At 40.2% G+C, this 20542-nt stretch overlaps 1 protein-coding gene across 3 annotated transcripts in view; it reads right to left on the reverse strand.

The window, feature by feature from the left end:
- Nucleotides 1–20542, reverse strand: part of LIN7A (lin-7 homolog A, crumbs cell polarity complex component) — a 160392-nt gene that overhangs the window by 37519 nt on the left and 102331 nt on the right. For 2 of the 3 annotated variants that reach the window (XM_059886488.1, NM_001079602.2), the window contains 1 exon segment: nt 18254–18463. The exons of the other annotated variant lie outside the window; for it this stretch is intronic. In XM_059886488.1, the coding sequence (XP_059742471.1) occupies nt 18254–18463 (210 nt within the window). 3 annotated transcript variants of the gene reach the window in all.

Here is a 20542-nt window from a genome sequence, read left to right on the forward strand (position 1 = left end):
ATCCTTCTCCAAAACCAGATGACTCATTCTATTTTGTACACTTTCACATTGATGACCCACAGATACCACAGTTTCTGAGTCCTGGGTTTCTCACTTTCTTACCTGAAACATCTTTCTTTTTAATTGCCAAGTCACCAGAACACATTTTGGATCATCAAGTGGAAAGGTACTCTTAGCCTGGAAAAGCAGTTTTCTTTACATCTGTCCTTGATTCCTGTGGGTTCCTGCCTCTGATCCGAGGCCACCGAGAGCTCAGGATGAAACATCTTTTCTCCTGTACCAGAAGGAGGCAGGATCTATGCCAGAAGCTTGGGACTTCCTTGGTAATTCCCTCTCCTTTATCTCTCACATCCAGTCAACCACCAGGTCTTGCTTATAGTACCATTATCTCATTATCTCATAGGAGTTCTCTAGTTGATCTCCTCACCTCCAGCTTTTCTCCACTCCTTCACACACTCCCACAGTCACATGCTGGCAGTTGCCAGAACAATTATCTAAATGCAGATAAAAGCATGTGATGCTGGCCATTTTCTACAACCTTCAAATGACAAGTCCAGGCTCTTTATTGTGGCTTATGGGGCACACGACAACATAGCCCTGGCCCATCTCTCCAAGACCAATCCCACCACACTGTGCCTTACTCTTTAACTGCAAACGTCATGCTGTTCCTTGTATGTTTGTACATATGTTTTCTCCTCTTCCTGGATTAACCCTCCATCATCCTACTCGCTCTGACATTTCTATCAGTTCATTTCAGTTCAGTCACTCAGTCATGTCTGACTCTTTGTGACCCCATAAATTGCAGCACGCCAGGCCTCCCTGTTCATCACCAACTCCCGGAGTTCACTCAGACTCACATCCATTGAGTCAGTGATGCCATCCAGCCATCTCATCCTCTGTCGTTCCTTTCTCCTCCTGCCCCCAATCCCTCTCAGCATCAGAGTCTTTTCCAATGAGTCAACTCTTCGCATGAGGTGCCCAAAGTATTGGAGTTTCAATTTTAGCATCAGTCCTTCCAATGAACACCCAGGACTGATCTCCTTTAGGATGGACTGGTTGGATCTGCTTGCAGTCCAAGGGACTCTCAAGAGTCTTCTCCAACACCACAGTTCAAAAGCATCAATTCTTTGGCCCTCAGCTTTCTTCCAGTCCAACTCTCACATCCATACATGACTACTGGAAAAACCATAGCCTTGACTAGATGGACCTTTGTTGGCAAAGTAATGTCTCTGCTTTTCAATATGCTATCTAGGTTGGTCAAAACTTTCCTTCCAAGAAGTAAGCGTCTTTTAATTTCATGGCTGCAGTCACCATCTGCAGTGATTTTGGAGCCCAGAAAAATAAAGTCTGACACTGTTTCCACTGTTTCCCCATCTATTTCCCAGGAAGTGGTGGGACCAGATGCCATGATCTTAGTTTTCTGAATGTTGAGCTTTAAGCCAACTTTTTCACTCTCCACTTTCACTTTCATCAAGAAGCTTTTGAGTTCCTCTTCACTTTCTGCCATAAGATAAGGGTGGTGTCATCTGCATATCTGAGATTATTGATATTTCTCCCGGCAATCTTGATTCCAGCTTGTGCTACTTCCAGCCCAGCGTTTCTCATGATGTACTCTGCATATAAGTTAAATAAGCAGGGCGACAATATATAGGCTTGATGTATTCCTTTTCCTGTTTGGAACCAGTCTGTTGTTCCATGTCCAGTTCTAAGTGTTGCTTCCTGACCTGCATACAGGTTTCTCAAGAGGCAGGTCAGGTAGTCTGGTATTCCCATCTCTTTCAGGATTTTCCACAGTTTATTGTGATCCACACAGTCAAAGACTTTGGCATAGTCAAGAAAGCAGAAATAGATGTTTTTTTCTGGAACTCTCTTGCTTTTTCCATGATCCAGCAGATGTTGGCAATTTGATCTCTGGTTCCTCTGCCTTTTCTAAAACCAGTTTGAACATCTGGAAGTTCACAGTTCACATATTGCTGAAGCCTGGCTTGGAGAATTTTGAGCATTACTTTACTAGCATGTGAGATGAGCGCAATGGTGCGGTAGTTTGAGCATTCTTTGGCATTGCCTTTCTTTGGGATTGGAATGAAAACTACTATTTATCCTTTTAAGATTCTATTTATATATCATCTCTTCTACAAAGCCAGAAGGTGTTTTTTTGTTTTCAGGAATTCTGAACTATTAGTCAACCCTGTCCATGTTGTCCAATGACAATGACTAGCTGAAACTGTGATGGGGCATTTCCTCTCTGGACTGCCACAGCTCCCACTTGGTCATCCCCAGTTATGTGCATAATCTCTTCTTGGTCCTCACTGTAGTTACATTTATCACTCCTACTTCTACTTCAAGGAAGCCAAACGTACTCTTACAAAACCAAGTCTACTAGTGCATCATGCTCCATTGGCTTTCAGAGGTAGAAGCTCAGTGACGGTCTAGAAGCCTCAAGTTTTCTAATGTCACAGTTTACTAAATTTCTGAATATGGACTGACTGCTGCATAGTGGTGATGAGCTCAGAACAAAAAACTGAGTTGAGATGCTGATGCTGGGTGATGAACTAGGCTCAGGCCGATGCTAGGAGATCAGATCTTGTGTATACCAATCAAAGAAAGATTTAAATTCCTGTTCCATCAAAAACATAACTGCAACATATTCAGACTCTAACTCCAGGGTGTAAAAGTCTCAAGCTTTGCTTCATATTCAAAGTTACATTCTTAAATCTTAAGCTACCTTATATTTGCATAGTTGCTGGTGATGCCGGGCACAGAAGAGCTACAATGTAATCTACATTTCAGAGTAAAGTCAACAGTAATAAAATTACCAACAGATGATTCTGCCTCCATGAGAGAAGAGAGAGCAAACCAAGGAGGGAAGGCTTATGGTTCAATATGACACACTTTGCAACTGTATTAAGACTGTCCACACCCCATGACTGAACTTAGAAAGGTGTGGTTCTGGTACCACAACTTCCAAGACTCTCTCACTGAGGTTCCCATGTCTGAGATTCAGCAACTAACATCTGACTTAAAGTTTAGGCGTGAACCTCTCAGTGATCACATGCAGTGTGATCACTCATGCGGTGCTACGTGAGTCCCATCTGTATCGGTGTCATCTCTCTTTGAGTACAAGAGAAGGAAGTTCTTGTTTCTTTAAGAACCAAGTTCTTGTTTCTTCGAGAACAAGAGAAGATCAAAATCCATTCTAGAAAACTGTACAAACTCTGAGATTAACTTGGTTTGAATTTTATTGGGTAGACCTATGGAGCTATGGCTATTAAAAATTTTCCAACTTTGCTTTAGGCTGGTACTAGTAGTCTCAGGCCAATATTTAGTTAAGTTAGAAGAATGATCCTTCTCAAGCAAGTTGGGCTTAAATTGAATCATAAAGAACAGCTCTTAGGCAACAGAAATTGGCTTCTCCAATAATGGTTAAAACAATAACTGATAATTGGGTTTCAGATCAGATCAGTCGCTCAGTCGTGTCCGACTCTTTGCGACCCCATGAATCGCAGCACGCCAGGCCTCCCTGTCCATCACCAACTCCCAGAGTTCATTCAGACTCATGTCCATCGAGTCCGTGACACCATCCAGCCATCTCATCCTCCGTCGTCCCCTTTTCCTCCTGCCCCAATCCCTCCCAGCATCAGAGTCTTTTCCAATGAGTCAACTCTTCGCATGAGGTGGCCAAAGTACTGGAGTTTCAGCTTTAGCATCATTCCTTCCAAAGAAATCCCAGGGCTGATCTCCGGGGAGGCCTTACAAATAATTGGGTTTAGTGAGTTCCATAAAAAATAAATGATGCCAGAAAGTGACCTAGCACAAAACTTGAGGGCAAACCCTGTATTCCTTCACACTGAACTCCCTGTTTCTCAGCCAACAGAACAGTCCTTGCTCTGTTTACATTTTCTGCTTTTGAAAATTAAGACTCTGCTGCCACAAAAGATACAAAGACTGGGGATTTTATGAAAAGGCTATTTAATAATAATATACAGCAATAATGCTTTATTTTTGTGGAAAGAGAAAGTCATATGTTTTTTCCAGTGCTTATATTTATCAATTCCCTTTTATATTCATTAGGAAAGGTAGTTAGAACAGGTGTCATTACATCAGTTTTGCAGATGTAAGGACACCCAAAATTTCAATGACTTGCCAATAATCAACAGCACACAAGTGGGAGCCAACTGCCTCTGAAATTAGAATCTTTAATGGGAGACTTTTATTGTCTCTTGAAAATAAACAGAGAGCAGAGGAAATCACTTAGTCTGAGCTAAAAGTTCAAATCTACATGCAGGCAAAATTGTAAGATAGGAAGGAGACTATTAGCTCCTTACAGAAAAGAAATTTACATTAACAGTTAATAATAACTAATAGTTAGCAGCTATTGCGGAGAGGGCAATGGCACCCCACTCCAGTACTTTTGCCTAGAAAATCCCATGGACAGAGGAGCCTGGTAGGCTGCAGTCCATGGGGTTGCTAGAGTCGGACACGACTGAGCGCCTTCACTTTCACTTTTCACTTTCATGCATTGGAGAAGGAAATGGCAACCCACTCCAGGGTTCTTGCCTGGAGAATCCCAGGGAAGGGGGAGCCTGGTGGGCTGCCGTCTATGGGGTCGCACAGAGTTGGACACGACTGAAGTGACTTAGCAGCAGCAGCAGCAGCAGCAGCTATTGAGTTTATAAAAGTTATCTGCCACAGTGGCAGATACTTTCACATACTTTCTTTTATATAACCTTCAGATCAGCCATGAGAGAAAGATATTATTATCTGTTCTACAGATGATGAAATAGAGTCCCCAAATTGTAAATAGTCATATTATAGTTAGACTAACCTCAAACTCTTCAAAAACTTGAAATGTAACAACATTTGATAATTTGAAAATAGCAATTGACAATAAGGCTTTCTAATTTTCATTGAAAGTAGAAATAGAAAGAAAATGACTTGTAAAGTTGCTCTCAGACACTAGATCTTATTCAAGTGGTTTAAGGGTTTATAAAGAAAATTTCAATATAGAAAAAATAATAATACTATACTAAAACAGAAAATCTATAATACATTTCATTTTGCAGTGACTAGCCATAGTTGTTGTTGCTCAGTCTGTAAGTCATGTCTCTGCAACCCCATGGACTGCAGCACGACCGGCCACAGTATGTATCAGAAACTCTTGGCACATGACCAGATTTTAGGATTGATGGACAACACAGAGATTCCTAGTGCCCTTAAAATAAAACGTAACCTTTCTGGTAGCACCTCTAAGAATCCGACCTGTCTGGCTCCCACCACTCCTCAGCTCCTTTTGTCCGTCTCTCCATGACCCAACCCCCAGCTCTTCTTTCAGCCAAGGCTGAGACAACCTGGGACCTGGGACCCCTTGCTTCAGTGCTTGCAAATAGACAAATATCTCCTCCAGCAACAAAACACAAAGAAACTGTAAAGGACTAAAAATAACTGTGTGCGTGAACAACTGGGGCAGATTATGGACAACTAAATATACAAAGACCAAAAACACACTGCCACTTTTGAAGAGCCAGGAGCAAAAACAAGGTGCTGGGAGCTAAAAACAGGGTACTGAGCATGAACCCTGCACTCAACATCACAAGAACAGGTGGGCAAACCCCCTGATCCACCCCTCTGGCCTGACCCCTGCCCTCACCTTATATAAGGAGCTGGCTTCAGCCCGCCGCCTGGGGGAGTGAGCGAGGGAACCTGTTACTTGTTTTCACACCCACCACCCCCCTGCTGCAGCGAAGGCCCCAGTGAAGGCTTTCCTGGATTTCTTCTCTGGCTTCTTATCAATCTGTAGTAAGGAAGGCCAAGAATCCTGGTTGGTAACAATCCTACATGAAAGTCATGGGCTTTCTTACCCGTAACTTCACACCAGCTCTTATGATGATGACTGACTCTTCCTTGCCCTTTTGTTTTTAGGCACTAAGTCGTGCCCAACTCTTTGCAACCCCATGGACTATAGCCCACCAGAATCGTCTGTCCATGGGATTTCCCAGGCAAGAATATTGGAGTGGGTTGCCATTTCCTCCTCCAGGGGGTCTTTCTCAACCCAGGGATCAAACCTGCATCTCCTGAATTGGCAAGCAGATTCTTTACCCGAGCCACCTACAAGCCCCGTCCCTGCCTTTAGTCTCAGCTTAAATGTCTCCTCTAAAAGAAGCCATTCCTAACACTATCAAAAGGAGCTGCTCTTATTCTTTTACGTGGCACCTTGTTTTCTTCTCCTTTTCCCCCTTTAACCCTTCTTACAGTATTTAATTATGAGGCAGTGTTATACTATGAAGTATAAATCTGTGGGTTTTTTATGTACTTCCCTGCCCCTTTTGCTTCTGTCAGCCCACACCTAGGAACAAACAGAACTCAAACCTAGCTGAGGCAGAAGGAGAGGGTTGCATTTTCCCCCCATTATCTAAAGGCTAGGTGAAGGCTGGGGTTGGGGTAAGGAGGAAGAGAAGGAGGACGAGCTTCACTGACTCGACAGGCAGAAGTAAAAGCAGAAAAGTACTCAAAGTGGGAGGGGGGAAAAGGAAGTTGCATTGTCAGAACCAGGAGTAGAGTGGAAAATACTCAGCACATACTATCTCGAGGGTAGAAAAACCAGTGTGCTCATGGGCTGTGGACAACTGATCCCTTTCGACTGTCCTGGAAACTCACAAGTCCTCTGAATTTAGAATAACGGTTTTCCATGACCAAGTCTTCTTCACTGGAACTTGTAAACATTGCCTTGTATGGAAAAGAGACTTTGCAAATGTGATTAACTTAAGAATCTTGATCTTGAGATAAGGAGATTATCCCACCTTATTTAAATGCTAAGACACTTCAGTCCTGATGGACTCTTTGCAACCCTATGGACTGTAGCCCCTCTGTCGATGGGATTCTCCAGGCAAGAAAAATGGAGTGGGTTACCTGGCCCTAGTTCAGGAGGTCTTCCCAACCCAGAGACTGAACCCACATCTCTACGTCTCCTGCTCTGGCAGGTGGGTTCTTTACCACTAGCACCACCTGGTAAGCCAGGGGAGATTCCACACAGAAGCTACAAGAAGAGAACTGTCTACCAGAGCCTCTGGAGGGAGTACAGCCCTGGCTGACTTCTAACTTCCAGTCTCCAGAACTATGAGAGAATAAATTCTATTCATTAAACCATCAAGTATATGGTAATTTGTTACAGCAGCCATAAGAAACTAATACACACATGGAGCAAAAATCTCATTACTATGACCAGCATGAAACTGAACTGAATCTCTGGGAGAATTTCCTTTATGCTGGGATAAGTGGTGGCTATGTCAACAGTTTCATATACATTTATATGTACACAGGCATACCTCAGAAATACTAAGGTAAATGTCTCCTTTTCCAAAATACTACTGTTTTTAGGAACGGTTTTCCACTTTTTAAAAGTCAAAGCCCTTTATAAGAAACAGAAAAACAATACTCACCCCAACCAAAACTGCTTATACAAACCTATAAAAGTGAAAAAACCTTAATCTTTTCTATACCCATACAGGAAAACACTAGTCTTTAAAGGACTAAGAGATTGACCCTTAAATTAGGATGACTAAGGCCAGACTGCCCAGATTAGACTCTCCAGCTCTGCCACTCAGTTGGCTGTATGACCTTGGGCAGGTCACTTGATCTCTCTCTTCCTCAGTTCCCTCATTCATGAGAGTGACAATAAGAACACTTACCACAAAAGGGCATTATAAGGAAACAATTAATTCAATATGTAAAGTGCTTAGAACGTTGCCTGGAGGTAAATACATATGGAGCTTTGACTACGTAGATAGCTGCTGTTCTAAGCGGGCTTCTCTGACGGCTCAGTGGTGAAGAAGATGCCTGCCAAAAGGAGATGCGAGTTCGATCCCGGGGTCAGGAAGATCTGGAGAAGGAAGTGGCAACCCACTCCAGTATTCTTGCCTGGAGAATCCCATGGACAGAGAAGCGTGGCAGACTATGGTCCGTGGGGTAGCAAAGAGTCAGACACGACTGAGCACACCCACATGCTGCACTAAGACTGCAGAGAAGGCAGTGAACAAAATCATCCCTGTCAGTGGGGTATGCGTTTTAATGCAGCACTTAAATTTTCACAGAAATCTTATAGTGTATTTCAGAGTAATTTAAAAACATCTTTGTCTTTTCTCTTTGTTCAGATAATAGATAAATAAGATTTAACATAGATTTCCCATCTGGACTCTGTAGTTTCACAAAGCTCAAATCTAGAGAGTTCTAATTTTTGTTTCATCCTCATTCCACATCTGACAGCCTTTCTGCATAAATAATTTGGGGTATGAGTACTCACCCTTAACTTGGCAGAAGTACTTATAAAATGGGAGAAAAGCCAGGTTCCAGGAAAACAATTTATTCTGTTCCATCCCTCAACTTTTACTCATTCATTTGTTATGCTTAAAAATCAATTAGCACTGTTCATACACTGTATCGACAGCTTTATTTAGGATTAACTACAGAGCTGGGCAAATTTAACTGCAATTTCCCCACCAATGATGCTCAAAAACAATGCCTGGATTTCAGGAGCTAATGAAGGTCTCTTTTTCAATATGACATAGTTTTAAATTTCTTGTGCTTTTATTTTATCTTTCTCTCCTGAGCCTCCCTGTTCCCCACCTGCCTTCTCTCCCGTCAGTATGGGAGGCTATCATACTGATTCTTTTGGACTTTCTCCCTTTTAAAATATTACTAGGAAATAATTATTAGGTCAGAGGAAGTTGAAAAGAAATGTACAAGGAGACCCTGCTTTCCTCGATACAAACATCTTATAATAAACAACTGTATACCTGTGGCAGATTCATTTCAATATTTGGCAAAACCAATACAATATTGTAAAGTTTAAAAAAAAAAAAACAGCTGTATAGTATTAAAATCAGGGCACAGTCCTGGACCTCACTCAGATTTCACTGGGATTTACTTTTTCAGTAACCAAGTATTACACTTAGTAAGCATCAGTTATGGTCATAATAAAGGCTGAAATTCACTGTTTATGTATGTATTTGGTGTGGGCTTTGGTGTGCAAAGGTGTATCCATTTCTCTGTGTGTATCTGTGTGTGTGCGTGCATGTGTATACATGTAAAAGAGAAAGAGAGAAAACAAATTCTGGCCCTATCCATTCATAACACTTTTTTGAGGAACAGATGAGAGAATTTTAGGTAAATACTGTTCATAAACTGTAAAGTACTAAATTAAAAAACAATTATATTGTAGCCCATGTCTAATACTTCTGTTTAAGAAAAAAATCTCATTAGGAAGGTACACAGAGAGCCTCCTTACGTGTATAAGGAGAGTGTGTGTGTTTGCGTGTGTGGAGGGGTATACAGGAGCCTCAGCAAAATACCATCTGGAAACACAGAGTCACAGTTAGAAGGGACCTTGGGTCAACTCTTATAGCCCTCTATATTGTACTCATAATTTGAAATATTCTTGCCAGTTGGTCCTCTAATCTTTGATTAAAACTTCAAATGATGGGCACATTATGACTTATGATTCCGTCCTTCCCTATGTGTCTAACGGCTCTTTCTCACAAGAAGCCCTTCCTAAAATCTGCCTTCCCTGTGGCTTTGCCCCACTGGCCTTGGCTCTGCCACCTGGTGCCTCGCACGATGGAGGACACGTGAAGGCAGCCATCGCTCCCCTGAGTCTCTTCTCTGTCCCAAACAAGTCAAGTCCTTCTTCCTGTACAAGACTGCTTGACTCGGGACGAGCTCACTGTTCTTTGCAAAGATGGAATCAGGATCAGAGCACAGTGGGGTGTGAGCCAAACAGCACGTTCAGAGCTGAACCCATCTCTTCTTCCTTCCATGTTCATACATATTTGTATTAATGGCCACTATAATCACATATTTTTTTTCCTTTAACTTGCTTCAGATTTCTCTTGAAATCAATTGAAACCCCCTAGACTAGTTTTTGCTTCAGGTTTTTTGTTTTTTTCCTTCAGGTTTTGATATTTAACCATTCCTTCCTGATTCTGCCTAATTTTGGTTTTCCCTGCCTGATTCCCTGGTGACTCAGACTGTAAAGAGTCTGCCTGCAGTGCAGGAGACCTGGGTTCAGTCCCTGGGTTGGGAAGAGCCCCTGGAAATGGCTACCCACTCCAGTATTCTTGCCTGGAGAATTCCATGGACACAGAAGCCTAGTGGGCTACAGTCCATGGGAAAGAGTTGTACACAACAGAACTACTAACACACTTCCTGATTCTGCACAAAGGTAGAATGTTTGGCAAATGGGCAGAACTTCACATAGATTCTTATTAAATTTAGCTTATTGTACCATTCCATTGGCATTAAAAAAATACATATATATCCAGACCCAATCAATAAATGTATTTACTGTTCCTGCTGGCTACCGTTATATATGGCCCTTTAGTTCCTTCTTGAAATGGCTGATGAAACACTTGGGTATAAAAGAGTGAAAAGGAGATCATTAGAAAGCTATAAATTCTAACTGTAACATTTTGACTTCCTGTTAACTTTAAATTTAATTGAACATTCAGTTCTAAGTTTTTATTGAGGGTTGACCTAAGAAGTAGCCCTGCGCAAAAGGCCTCTGCATTTTCCATAAAATTGTATTAGGTAATTCAATATCTCATTTGTAAAAATCCCAGGGGAAGTTTCTCTGGAGCTCAGGGACAGAAAAAAAGTCTCTACCAATGATGGCTAAGCTGGTATGAGTCTCCTTCTGTTCTGATTTCTAAGACACTAAGAGAAAAAAATATTACTTGCTCTATTGCTGTATCTTTTAAAAATTTCTATTTATTGATTTTTTCCCTAACATGCCATGTTAATAATTCTTCATTAACACATTTACTTTTTATCAGATCAGTTTAGTTCAGTTCAGTAGCTCAGTCATATCCAACTCTTTGCGACCCCATGAATCGCAGCACGCCAGGCCTCCCTGTCCATCACCAACTCCTGGAGTTCACTCAGACTCACGTCCATCGAGTCAGTGATGCCATCCAGCCATCTCATCCTCTGTCGTCCCCTTCTACTCCTGCCCCCAATCCCTCCCAGCATCAGAGTCTTTTCCAATGAGTCAACTCTTCACATGAGGTGGCCAAAGTACTTGAGTTTCAACTTTAGCATCATTCCTTCCAAAGAAATCCCAGGGCTGATCTCCTTCAGAATGGACTGGTTGGATCTCCTTGCAGTCTAAGGGACTTTCAAGAGTCTTCTCCAACACCACACTTCAAAAGCATCAATTCTTTGGCACTCAGCCTTCTTCACAGTCCAACTCTCACATCCATACATGACCACAGGAAAAACCATAGCCTTGACTAGACAGACCTTTGTTGGCAAAGTAATGTCTCTGCTTTTGAATAAGCTATCTAGGTTGGTCATAACTTTCCTTCCAAGGAGTAAGCGTCTTTTAATTTCATGGCTGCAGTCACCATCTGCAGTGATTTTGGAGCCCAGAAAAATAAAGTCTGACACTGTTTCCACTGTTTCCCCATCTATTTCCCAGGAAGTGATGGGACCAGATGCCATGATCTTAGTTTTCTGAATGTTGAGCTTTAAGCCAACTTTTTCACTCTCCATTTTCACTTTCATCAAGAGGCTTTTGAGTTCCTCTTCACTTTCTGCCATAAGGGTGGTGTCATCTGCAGATCTGAGGTTATTGATATTTCTCCCAGCAATCTTGATTCCAGCTTGTGTTTCTTCCAGACCAGCGTTTCTCATGATGTACTCTGCATATAAGTTAAATAAGCAGGGTGACAATATACAGCCTTGATGTACTCCTTTTCCTATTCGGAACCAGTCTGTTGTTCCATGTCCAGTTCTAAGTGTTGCTTCCTGACCTGCATACAGGTTTCTGAAGAGGCAGGTCAGGTGGTCTGGTATTCCCATCTCTTTCAGAATGTTCCACAGTTTATTGTGATCCACACAGTCAAAGACTTTGGCATAGTCAATAAGGCAGAAATAGATGTTTTTCTGGAACTCTCTTGCTTTTTCCATGATCCAGGGGATGTTGGCAATTTGATTTCTGGTTCCTCTGCCTTTTCTAAAACCAGCTTGAACATCAGGAAGTTCACGGTTCACGTATTGCTGAAGCCTGGCTTGGAGAATTTTGAGCATTACTTTACTAGCATGTGAGATGAGTGCCATTGTGTGGTAGTTTAAGCATTCTTTGGCATTGCCTTTCTTTGGGACTGGAATGAAAACTGACCTTTTCCAATCCTGTGGCCACTGCTGAGTTTTCCAAATTTGCTGGCATATTGAGTGCAGCACTTTCACAGCATCATCTTTCAGGATTTGAAATAGCTCCACTGGAATTCCATCACCTCCACTAGCTTTGTTCGTAGTGATGCTTCCTAAGGCCCACTTGACATCACATTCTAGGATGTCTGGCTTTAGGTCAGTGATCACACCATCGTGATTATCTGGGTCATGAAGATCTTTTTTGTACAGTTCTCTGTGTATTCTTGCCATCTCTTCTTAATATCTTCTGCTTCTGTTAGGTTCATACCATTTCTGTCCTTTATGAAGCCCATCTTTGCATGAAATGTTCCCTTGGTATCTCTAATTTTCTTGAAGAGATCTCTAGTCTTTCCCATTTTGATGTTTTCCTCTATTTCTTTGCATTGATCACTGAGGAAGGCTTTCTTATCTCTTCTTGCTATTCTTTGGAACTCTGCATTCAGATGCTTATATCTTTCCTTTTCTCCTTTGCTTTTTGCTTCTCTTCTTTTCACAGCTATTTGTGAGGCCTCCCCAGACAGCCATTTTGCTTTTTTGCATTTCTTTTCTATGGGAATGGTCTTGATTCCTGTCTCCTGTACAACTTCACGAACCTCATTCCATAATTCATCAGGCACTCTATCTATCAAATCTAGGCCCTTAAATTTATTTCTCACTTCCACTGTATAATCATAAGGGATTTGATTTAGGTCATACCTGAATGGTCTAGTGGTTTCCCTACTGTCTTCAATTTAAGTCTGAATTTGGCAATAAGGAGTTCATGATCTGAGCCACAGTCAGCTCCTGGTCTTGTTTTGGTTGACTGTATAGAGCTTCTCCATCTTTGGCTGCAAAGAATATAATCAATCTGATTTCGGTGTTGACCATCTGGTGATGTCCATGTGTAGAGTCTTCTCTTGAGTTGTTGGAAGAGGGTGTTTGCTATGACCAGTGCATTTTCTTGGCAAAACTCTATTAGTCTTTGCCCTGCTTCATTCTGTATTCCAAGGCCAAATTTGCCTGTTACCCCAGGTGTTTCTTGACTTCCTACTTTTGCATTCCAGTCCCCTATAATGAAAAGGACATCTTTTTTGGGTGTTAGTTCTAAAAGGTCTTGTAGGTCTTCATAGAACCGTTCAACTTCAGCTTCTTCAGCGTTACTGCTTGGGGCATAGACTTGGATTACTGATATCATGATAAAAAAAAGTAGTTGTTCAGTCATGTCCAACTCTTGCAACTCCTTGGACTGTAGCCTCCTCTGTCTATGGAATTCTCTAGGTAAGAACAGTGGAGTGGGTATCCAGATCAAACCCAGGTCTCCTGCACTTCAGGTGGATCCTTACCATCTGAGCCACCACAGAGGCCCAGATAATCATGATATATCCTTCCTAAATACAGGTAGAGCATAAATACAAACATACATAATTAATACATCTTTTCAGGTGTCTTTTCAGATGTTAAAAGGTCCATGCAGCAATTTCCTTACTTTTTAAGTAGGACAGTAGGAAATTTTCTCCAGAAGACTTGTACTGAGGTAGTAAGGTTTGCTTCATCTATTCAAATCACTCTTACAGAATTTGTTCTCAGTTTAGGATGGTATGTTCTAAAAATATCCCATATTAATTTTCCCAAATGGTACTTTATTTTAAAGTGTAAATTGATCATTTGCTAACATTTTCTCTTTTGTGGTCCTTCCATTACAGAACAATTTTTTTTTTTCCCATTAAATACTGCTATCTGCCTGGAATTATTTATATTGAGAAGACTTGTGGATTCAGTATTAGCAGCCCAGGGTTATTGCATTGGATTAACTACTTTGGCTGACAATTGGAAACCCACTGGGTCATGAAATTTCTCACTTACAGAATGAAAACTACCTTTCGATGAATACCTGATAAATACTAGGTGCTGTTAAAATGTATATAACTTACCTTTAGGTACTTTAAAATAGGTAGTTTATAATGCATAGTTTGATTTTATAGATATGCAATATTTTACATTACACACTGAGAAGCCTAAATCAGTCTAGGTGGTCAGCAAACAGTACATCAGAGAGGTACTCCAGAGGCTGGTCGCACTACAAAAGCTTCTGTTATACCCATCTTAAGGATGTTTTGTTTATTAGCATCAGTTTGTCAGAAATGGATTCTTACTGGCAAAATTAGTGACTTATGAATTAGCATGATAAATGGAACTTAATCAACAAAATTAAAGGTTTTAAATATAAGTGGAATACTAAAGATTCTGGAGATATTTCCCACCTTTGCATGACCAGGTTGCAAAAATCTTAAGGAGGCTCACAGCTTGCACCAAAAGATTAGTGGTGTAAGTTTGATCACTAAAGCTTCTTATTTCCAACTGCCAGTTTAATAGAATTTCTGATGCTGACTATAACAAAAATCTTGGCTCTGGCATGTTGTTTCATCTGCCTCAAATAAACCCTTTTTTCAAGGTTTCAAGGTTTCAGGGTTTGGAACATCTGAATGGACCAAACTAGGATGTTATCAAACTTAACCAAAGAGGTTGTATGAGTCTATTAATGCCTTTTTGCTAATAAATGTTTGCTAAAATATGCTTTTATGGACAGCAGACTTTGCTTTAAAACTTACATAACTAGCATTAGCAATATCATAGGGGGACTGCTAACTCTCTTCAAGTTTCTTCACTAACCACACTTACACACTTAATTTGTGTGTGACCAAATTATCATAGGATAGTTCTCAACAGACATTTTGCCTCATTTTAATTTTCATTCAACCTCTTAAAATTAGTCCCTGCTCGCCTTATTCAGATTAGGAAATTCAGTTTAGGGGTTATTAATCCATTAACTAAATCCTTTTCTACTGACTGGAAGAGGTCAATCTTCGTACTTGAATGTTTTAACCATCGGACAATTGCACTCACCTCCCATGCTAGTAAGGTCATGCTTAAAATCTTGTGTGCTAGGTTTCAGCATTACATGAACCAAGAACTTCCAGATGCCCAAGCTGGTTTTCGAAAAGGCAGAAGAACCAGAGATCAAATTGCCAACATTTGTTGGATCATAGAAAAACCAAGGGAATTCCAGAAAAACATCTACCTCTGTTTCATCGACTATGCTGAAGCCTTTGACTGTGGATCATAACAAACTGCGGAAAGCTCTTAAAGAGATGGGAATACCAGACCATCTTACCTGTCCCCTGAGAAACCTGTATGTGAGTTAAGAAGCAACAGTTAGAACTCTGTATGGAACAACTGATTGGCTCAGGACTGAGAAAGGAGCACGGCAGGCCTGCCTGCTGTCACCGTTTATTTAACCTACACACTGAGCTTCCCTGGTGGCTCAGACTGCAATATAGGATACCTGGGTTCAATCCCTGGGTCGGGAATATCCCCTGGAGAAGGGAATGGCAATCCACTCCACTATTCTTGACTGGAGAATTCCATGAACATAGGAGCCTGGCGGGCTACAGTCCATGGGCTTGTAAAGAGTTGGGCACAACTGAGCGAAGTCATGAGAAATGCTAGCCTGGATGAGTCACAAGCTGGAATCAAGATAGGCAGGAGAAACATCAACAACCTTAGATATGCAGATCATAGCACTCTAATGGCATAAAGCGAAGAGGAACTAAAGAGCCTCTTGATGAGGGTGAAGGAGGAGAGTGAAAGAGCTGGCTTAAAACTAAATATTAGAAAAACTAAGATCATGGCATCTGGCCCCATTACTTCATGGCAAATAGAAGGGGAAAAGGTAGAAGTAGTGACAGATTTCCTATCTGGGGGCTCTAAAATCACTGCAGATGGTGACTGCAGCTATGAAATTAGAAAACGACCGCTTCTCAGCAGGAAAGCTACGACAAACTTAGACAGTGTGCTCTGTATAGTCAAGGCTATGGTCTTCCCAGTAGTAATGTAAGGTTGTGAGAGCTGGACTGTAAAGAAGGCAGAGTGCCATAGAATTGATGATTTCAAACTAGGAAGGCTCGTGAGGGTTCCTTGGACAGCAAGGGAAATCAACTCTGAATATTCATTGGAAGGACTGATGCTGAAGTTGAAGCTCCAGTATTTTGGTTACCTGATGCAAACAGCCAACTCACTGGAAAAGTCCCTGATGCTGGGAAAGACTGAAAGCAGAAGAGGATGTCAGAGAAAGAGATGACTGGATGGCATCACCAATGCAATGGACATGAACTTGGGCAAACTCTGGGAGATGGTGAGGGCCAGGGAGGCCTGGCATGGTGCAGTCCATGGGGTCGCAAAGAGTTGGACATGATTGGGTGACTGAACAACAACAACAATCTATCAAATCCATGGATATTGAGTGGTAGAGTCTGATGTGTCTGATTCCATTGCGCCTGCAATCTGCCAGATAAAGTCCCAGATCATTGCAAGGAATAGCGGAGTGATTATTAAATGCCAACAGCTCTGTTCCCTACAAACTTATGGGTTAAACAAAGGTTCTTTTGCCCTTTTGACAGATAGCTTAAATGAAGTCAACTAAATATTGATTTAATATAAACTTTCTGTAGCTTTACATAAATACACTTACTATGAATATATTTTTGGTTCTTTTAAAAATATATATCTTTTTAAAATATTTTTATATATGTTTTTTATATATTAAAAAAAATATCTTCCTTTGATCTACCCAATACATTCAGAGAAATCATAAATTCACACAGTGAGGCACAGATTACTTTGTGACATAATTGCATGACCTAGCTTTAGAGTCCTCCCCTAGAAAACTTAACTATGAAATTATCAGTTGAAACATGCTTTGAAAAAGTCCTAGTTATCTAAAGGTCAATAAAAAAGCTCATTTTAAAGCATTGTTGCATAGAAAAAAGTAAATGAAATGGTAATTTTAGAATTGGAATGCTGAAGGGATATAAAATATTCATGGATTGGTGATTTTGATGTACATGAGAGATCTGCAGAGTTGAATAATTTGGGGTTCTATAAAACTACTAGTCACGCCAAAAAAATGCAAGATATAAATACAGAAGAATTTATTCCATGGCTATAAACAAAATATCACATTTCAAATGCATTTATTTTGGATATTATGTCCTTAGCAGAAATCACTATACCACAAAAACACAAATCTAATTTATTTTTTTAAACCTTAAGTTCTTAGAAGACAGATCCAAGGTGAAAAGAAAAGTAAGCTTTGATATGTTTCTATTCATACTTCTGAAATTTTTGCTTTTGGGTTATTATTTTTGATTTAAGTAGAAGGGAAGAATTATGCATTTCACATGAAGCCATTTCATTAACAACTCATTATTACATGTAAAGGTAATGGCATCCAAAGAATTTGAGACTGTGAAAAAATATATGTTCATACTTTTCACTTCATGTGAAAACTAAGATAAATATAATGAATAGATACTCCCCCCCCTTTTTTTTTCAGGAAAGGGGCTAATATATTTTTATTTTACTGTAGCTGTTTACTTGGCTTAAAGAATTACCTGTGCATTAGCCTTTTCCATGTGTGTTATTATTATACATATTAAAGGCATCCTTCTTCTATAATTAAAATGAAAAATAAATAGGGTAAAAGTTCTAGCTTTATTTTTTAAATGTGTATATTTGCCTACAGTAACTTTGAATAACTCAATGGACATGAATTTGAGCAAGCTCTGAGATTAAAGATGAATTTGAGGAAATTCATTCGTATCTCTGATGAAGGATAGGAGAGTCTGGTATGCTGCAGTCCATGGAGTTGCAAAAGAGTCAGACACAACTCAGTGACTGAATAACAACAAACTTTGAATAAAAGTAACTTGAAATTATGTTCTTTTAAGTATTAATTCAATTAGAGTATTATGTGGGGAAAATTCTACTAGCTGGAATAATATCTTGGGATGATTTTCCTAGGAGGTCCTCTTTATTATCCCTGAACAAGACAAAATGGTAAATCAAAGCTATAAAATTATCTCTTTTGTAGGTTTGATATCCATCAATGCTTAGGAAGTTGTTTGGACACAATATAAAGATTTGCTCTAGGATTTCAACACTGATTCAATAACAGCGATGGGGGAGGGGAGGATGTACTCAGAGTGAAAAACCTCTGATTATGTTATGAACATACCACTCCATTCACTGATAGCAGCTGGTCTCCTCTCTTGAGGCCTCCGTGTCTTTCAGCCACCCCTCCAGGAATGATGCGAGAGATATAAATGGGAGAATTTTGCTCCTTTCCTCCCATCACGTTAAAACCAAGGCCTTCATCTGTCTTTGGCAGTTCGACTACCCGAGGGTGGGAATGGCCTTCACTAGCTGCAAAAGCTGCAACTGTAGCCTGAAAGAAAAGATGATCATTTGGTGATAAAACGAGGGAAATAAGGCTATTCACACGATTTGCAGTGCGTAGACCGGGCAACTCCTCCTATTTTATAGCATTCTCCTGTGAAAGAAAGAATACAAAAGGGATGGAGGGGGCTTTCTTCATTTGCTGCTGCTGCTGCTAAGTTGCTTCAGTCGTGTCCGACTCTGTGCGACCCCACAGACGGCAGCCCACTAGGCTCCTCTGTCCCTGGGATTCTCCAGGCAAGAACACTGGAGTGGGTTGCCATTTCCTTCTCCAATGCATGAAAGTGAAAAGTGAAAGGGAAGTCGCTCAGTCGTGTCCGACTCTGTGTGACCCCACAGACGGCAGCCCACTAGGCTCCTCCATCCATGGGATTTTCCAGGTAAGAGTACTGGAGTGGGGTCCTTTATAATTCCTTTCTTTGGCAAAGCTCAGCTCAACTATTTCCACCGTTCTACATCTTACCCATTATGACAAAGTTTTCCCTTTTTCATAAAAATCTTTCCCAGAGGTCTTGGTTAGATGCAATTCTTCCTATCCTTGGATTCCAAATAGCTTTGGTGCATATAATACCTACATACAGTACATAAACTACAATTATTGCATATATTATATACGTGCTGATCACCAGCACCTTAAGGGCTGAGACTGTGGCTTCCACTTTTTTGTATTACACAGTCTAACTTGGTGCTTGTGCATGCATGAAGTAGCTTCAATTGTGTCTGATTCTGTGACCCTATGGACACACATGGGGTCAACACATGGGGTTCTCTAGGCAAGAATACCGGAGTGGATTGCCATGCCCTCCTCCAGAGAATCTTCCTGATCCAGGGATCGAACCTGTATCTCTTATGTCTCCTGAATTGGTGGCCGGTTCCTTTACCACTAGCGACACCTGATAAATGTTCATAAATAATAACTCAATACACCAAGGAGCACTGTAACCACTGGCTTAACAAATTTACTACTTTTTTCCTAAATTGAAAATGCCTAAAAGAAAAAAAGCTAAAACAAAATAATAGATTCAAACAGATTATAATTATTCCACATCAGTATTCCATATTATTATGAGAGGTCCTCTTATCTGGCACAGGTTTTTTCCCCCTTATATTTAAAATTGATATTTCAACTACTCTAGCAATGTAGGTAAAATGAGAAGTCCATGGTTTTATACCTAGATGTACAAAATACAATTTAATATGGACATACGTTTATTTTAAAACTCATATATATTAGTTTTAAAAAATAAGTTAAAGAAATAACTTACCATTAGTTTTCACCCCCTCCCTTCCATTGAAATAAAGTAAGAATATTGCCTGCTTCTTATTTTCCACCTCCAGTAACCTGCCTTAACCACAGCTGGTTAAATGTCTATTATAAAGCGATTTACTCAACACTGAAAATACTGATTCCCAACAACTGTACATTCTTTTTCACACACAGCATTAACACATCAACTTAGCATTATGCTACTGTCTGCATTTAGTGAAAGATAGTGAATGAAATGGAAATAATGGCTTGTTTTTAGCTACATGCATTTGCTCATGCAAACCCTGTTGTCATGCATAGGTTTTAATGGCTGACATGGATGCAATGCAGACAGCCCAGAAACAACCAGAAAATATTGTGCTATTGCAACATTATGCTGCTATCCTGCTGTTCTACATGAATAAGAAATGAGAATGGTAAAATACTACATAATTCACTTTCCCCTTAATTAAACCATGTAGGGATCATTTTTCTGTGTGTGTTTCACTTCAGTACAAGCAAAGCATGATGTAATGATAATAATACCCTTTTTGTGCCTGGGTTAAAAAAAAATTAAAAAACAAAAACGAAAAAATAGTCACAAGTCTACAGTGTTCAGTTACAGAATGAAAACTTAAAAGTCAGGAGAGAAACCAAGTAAGAGGTGATGTAACACAAAAGAATTAAATGGAAAATTCTGATTATTTCCAACAGTTATTCTTATATATTATTAGAAAGAGAAAAGCTTTTAAAAAGCAAATGTATATCTACTATAACATTTCTGCACTTATAAAATAAGAACTGCAGTAGTAATTTTAGGTT

The sequence above is a fragment of the Bos taurus genome, chromosome 5, assembly GCF_002263795.3.
Source record: "Bos taurus isolate L1 Dominette 01449 registration number 42190680 breed Hereford chromosome 5, ARS-UCD2.0, whole genome shotgun sequence".
In the NCBI taxonomy this organism is placed as follows: Eukaryota; Metazoa; Chordata; class Mammalia; order Artiodactyla; family Bovidae; genus Bos; species Bos taurus.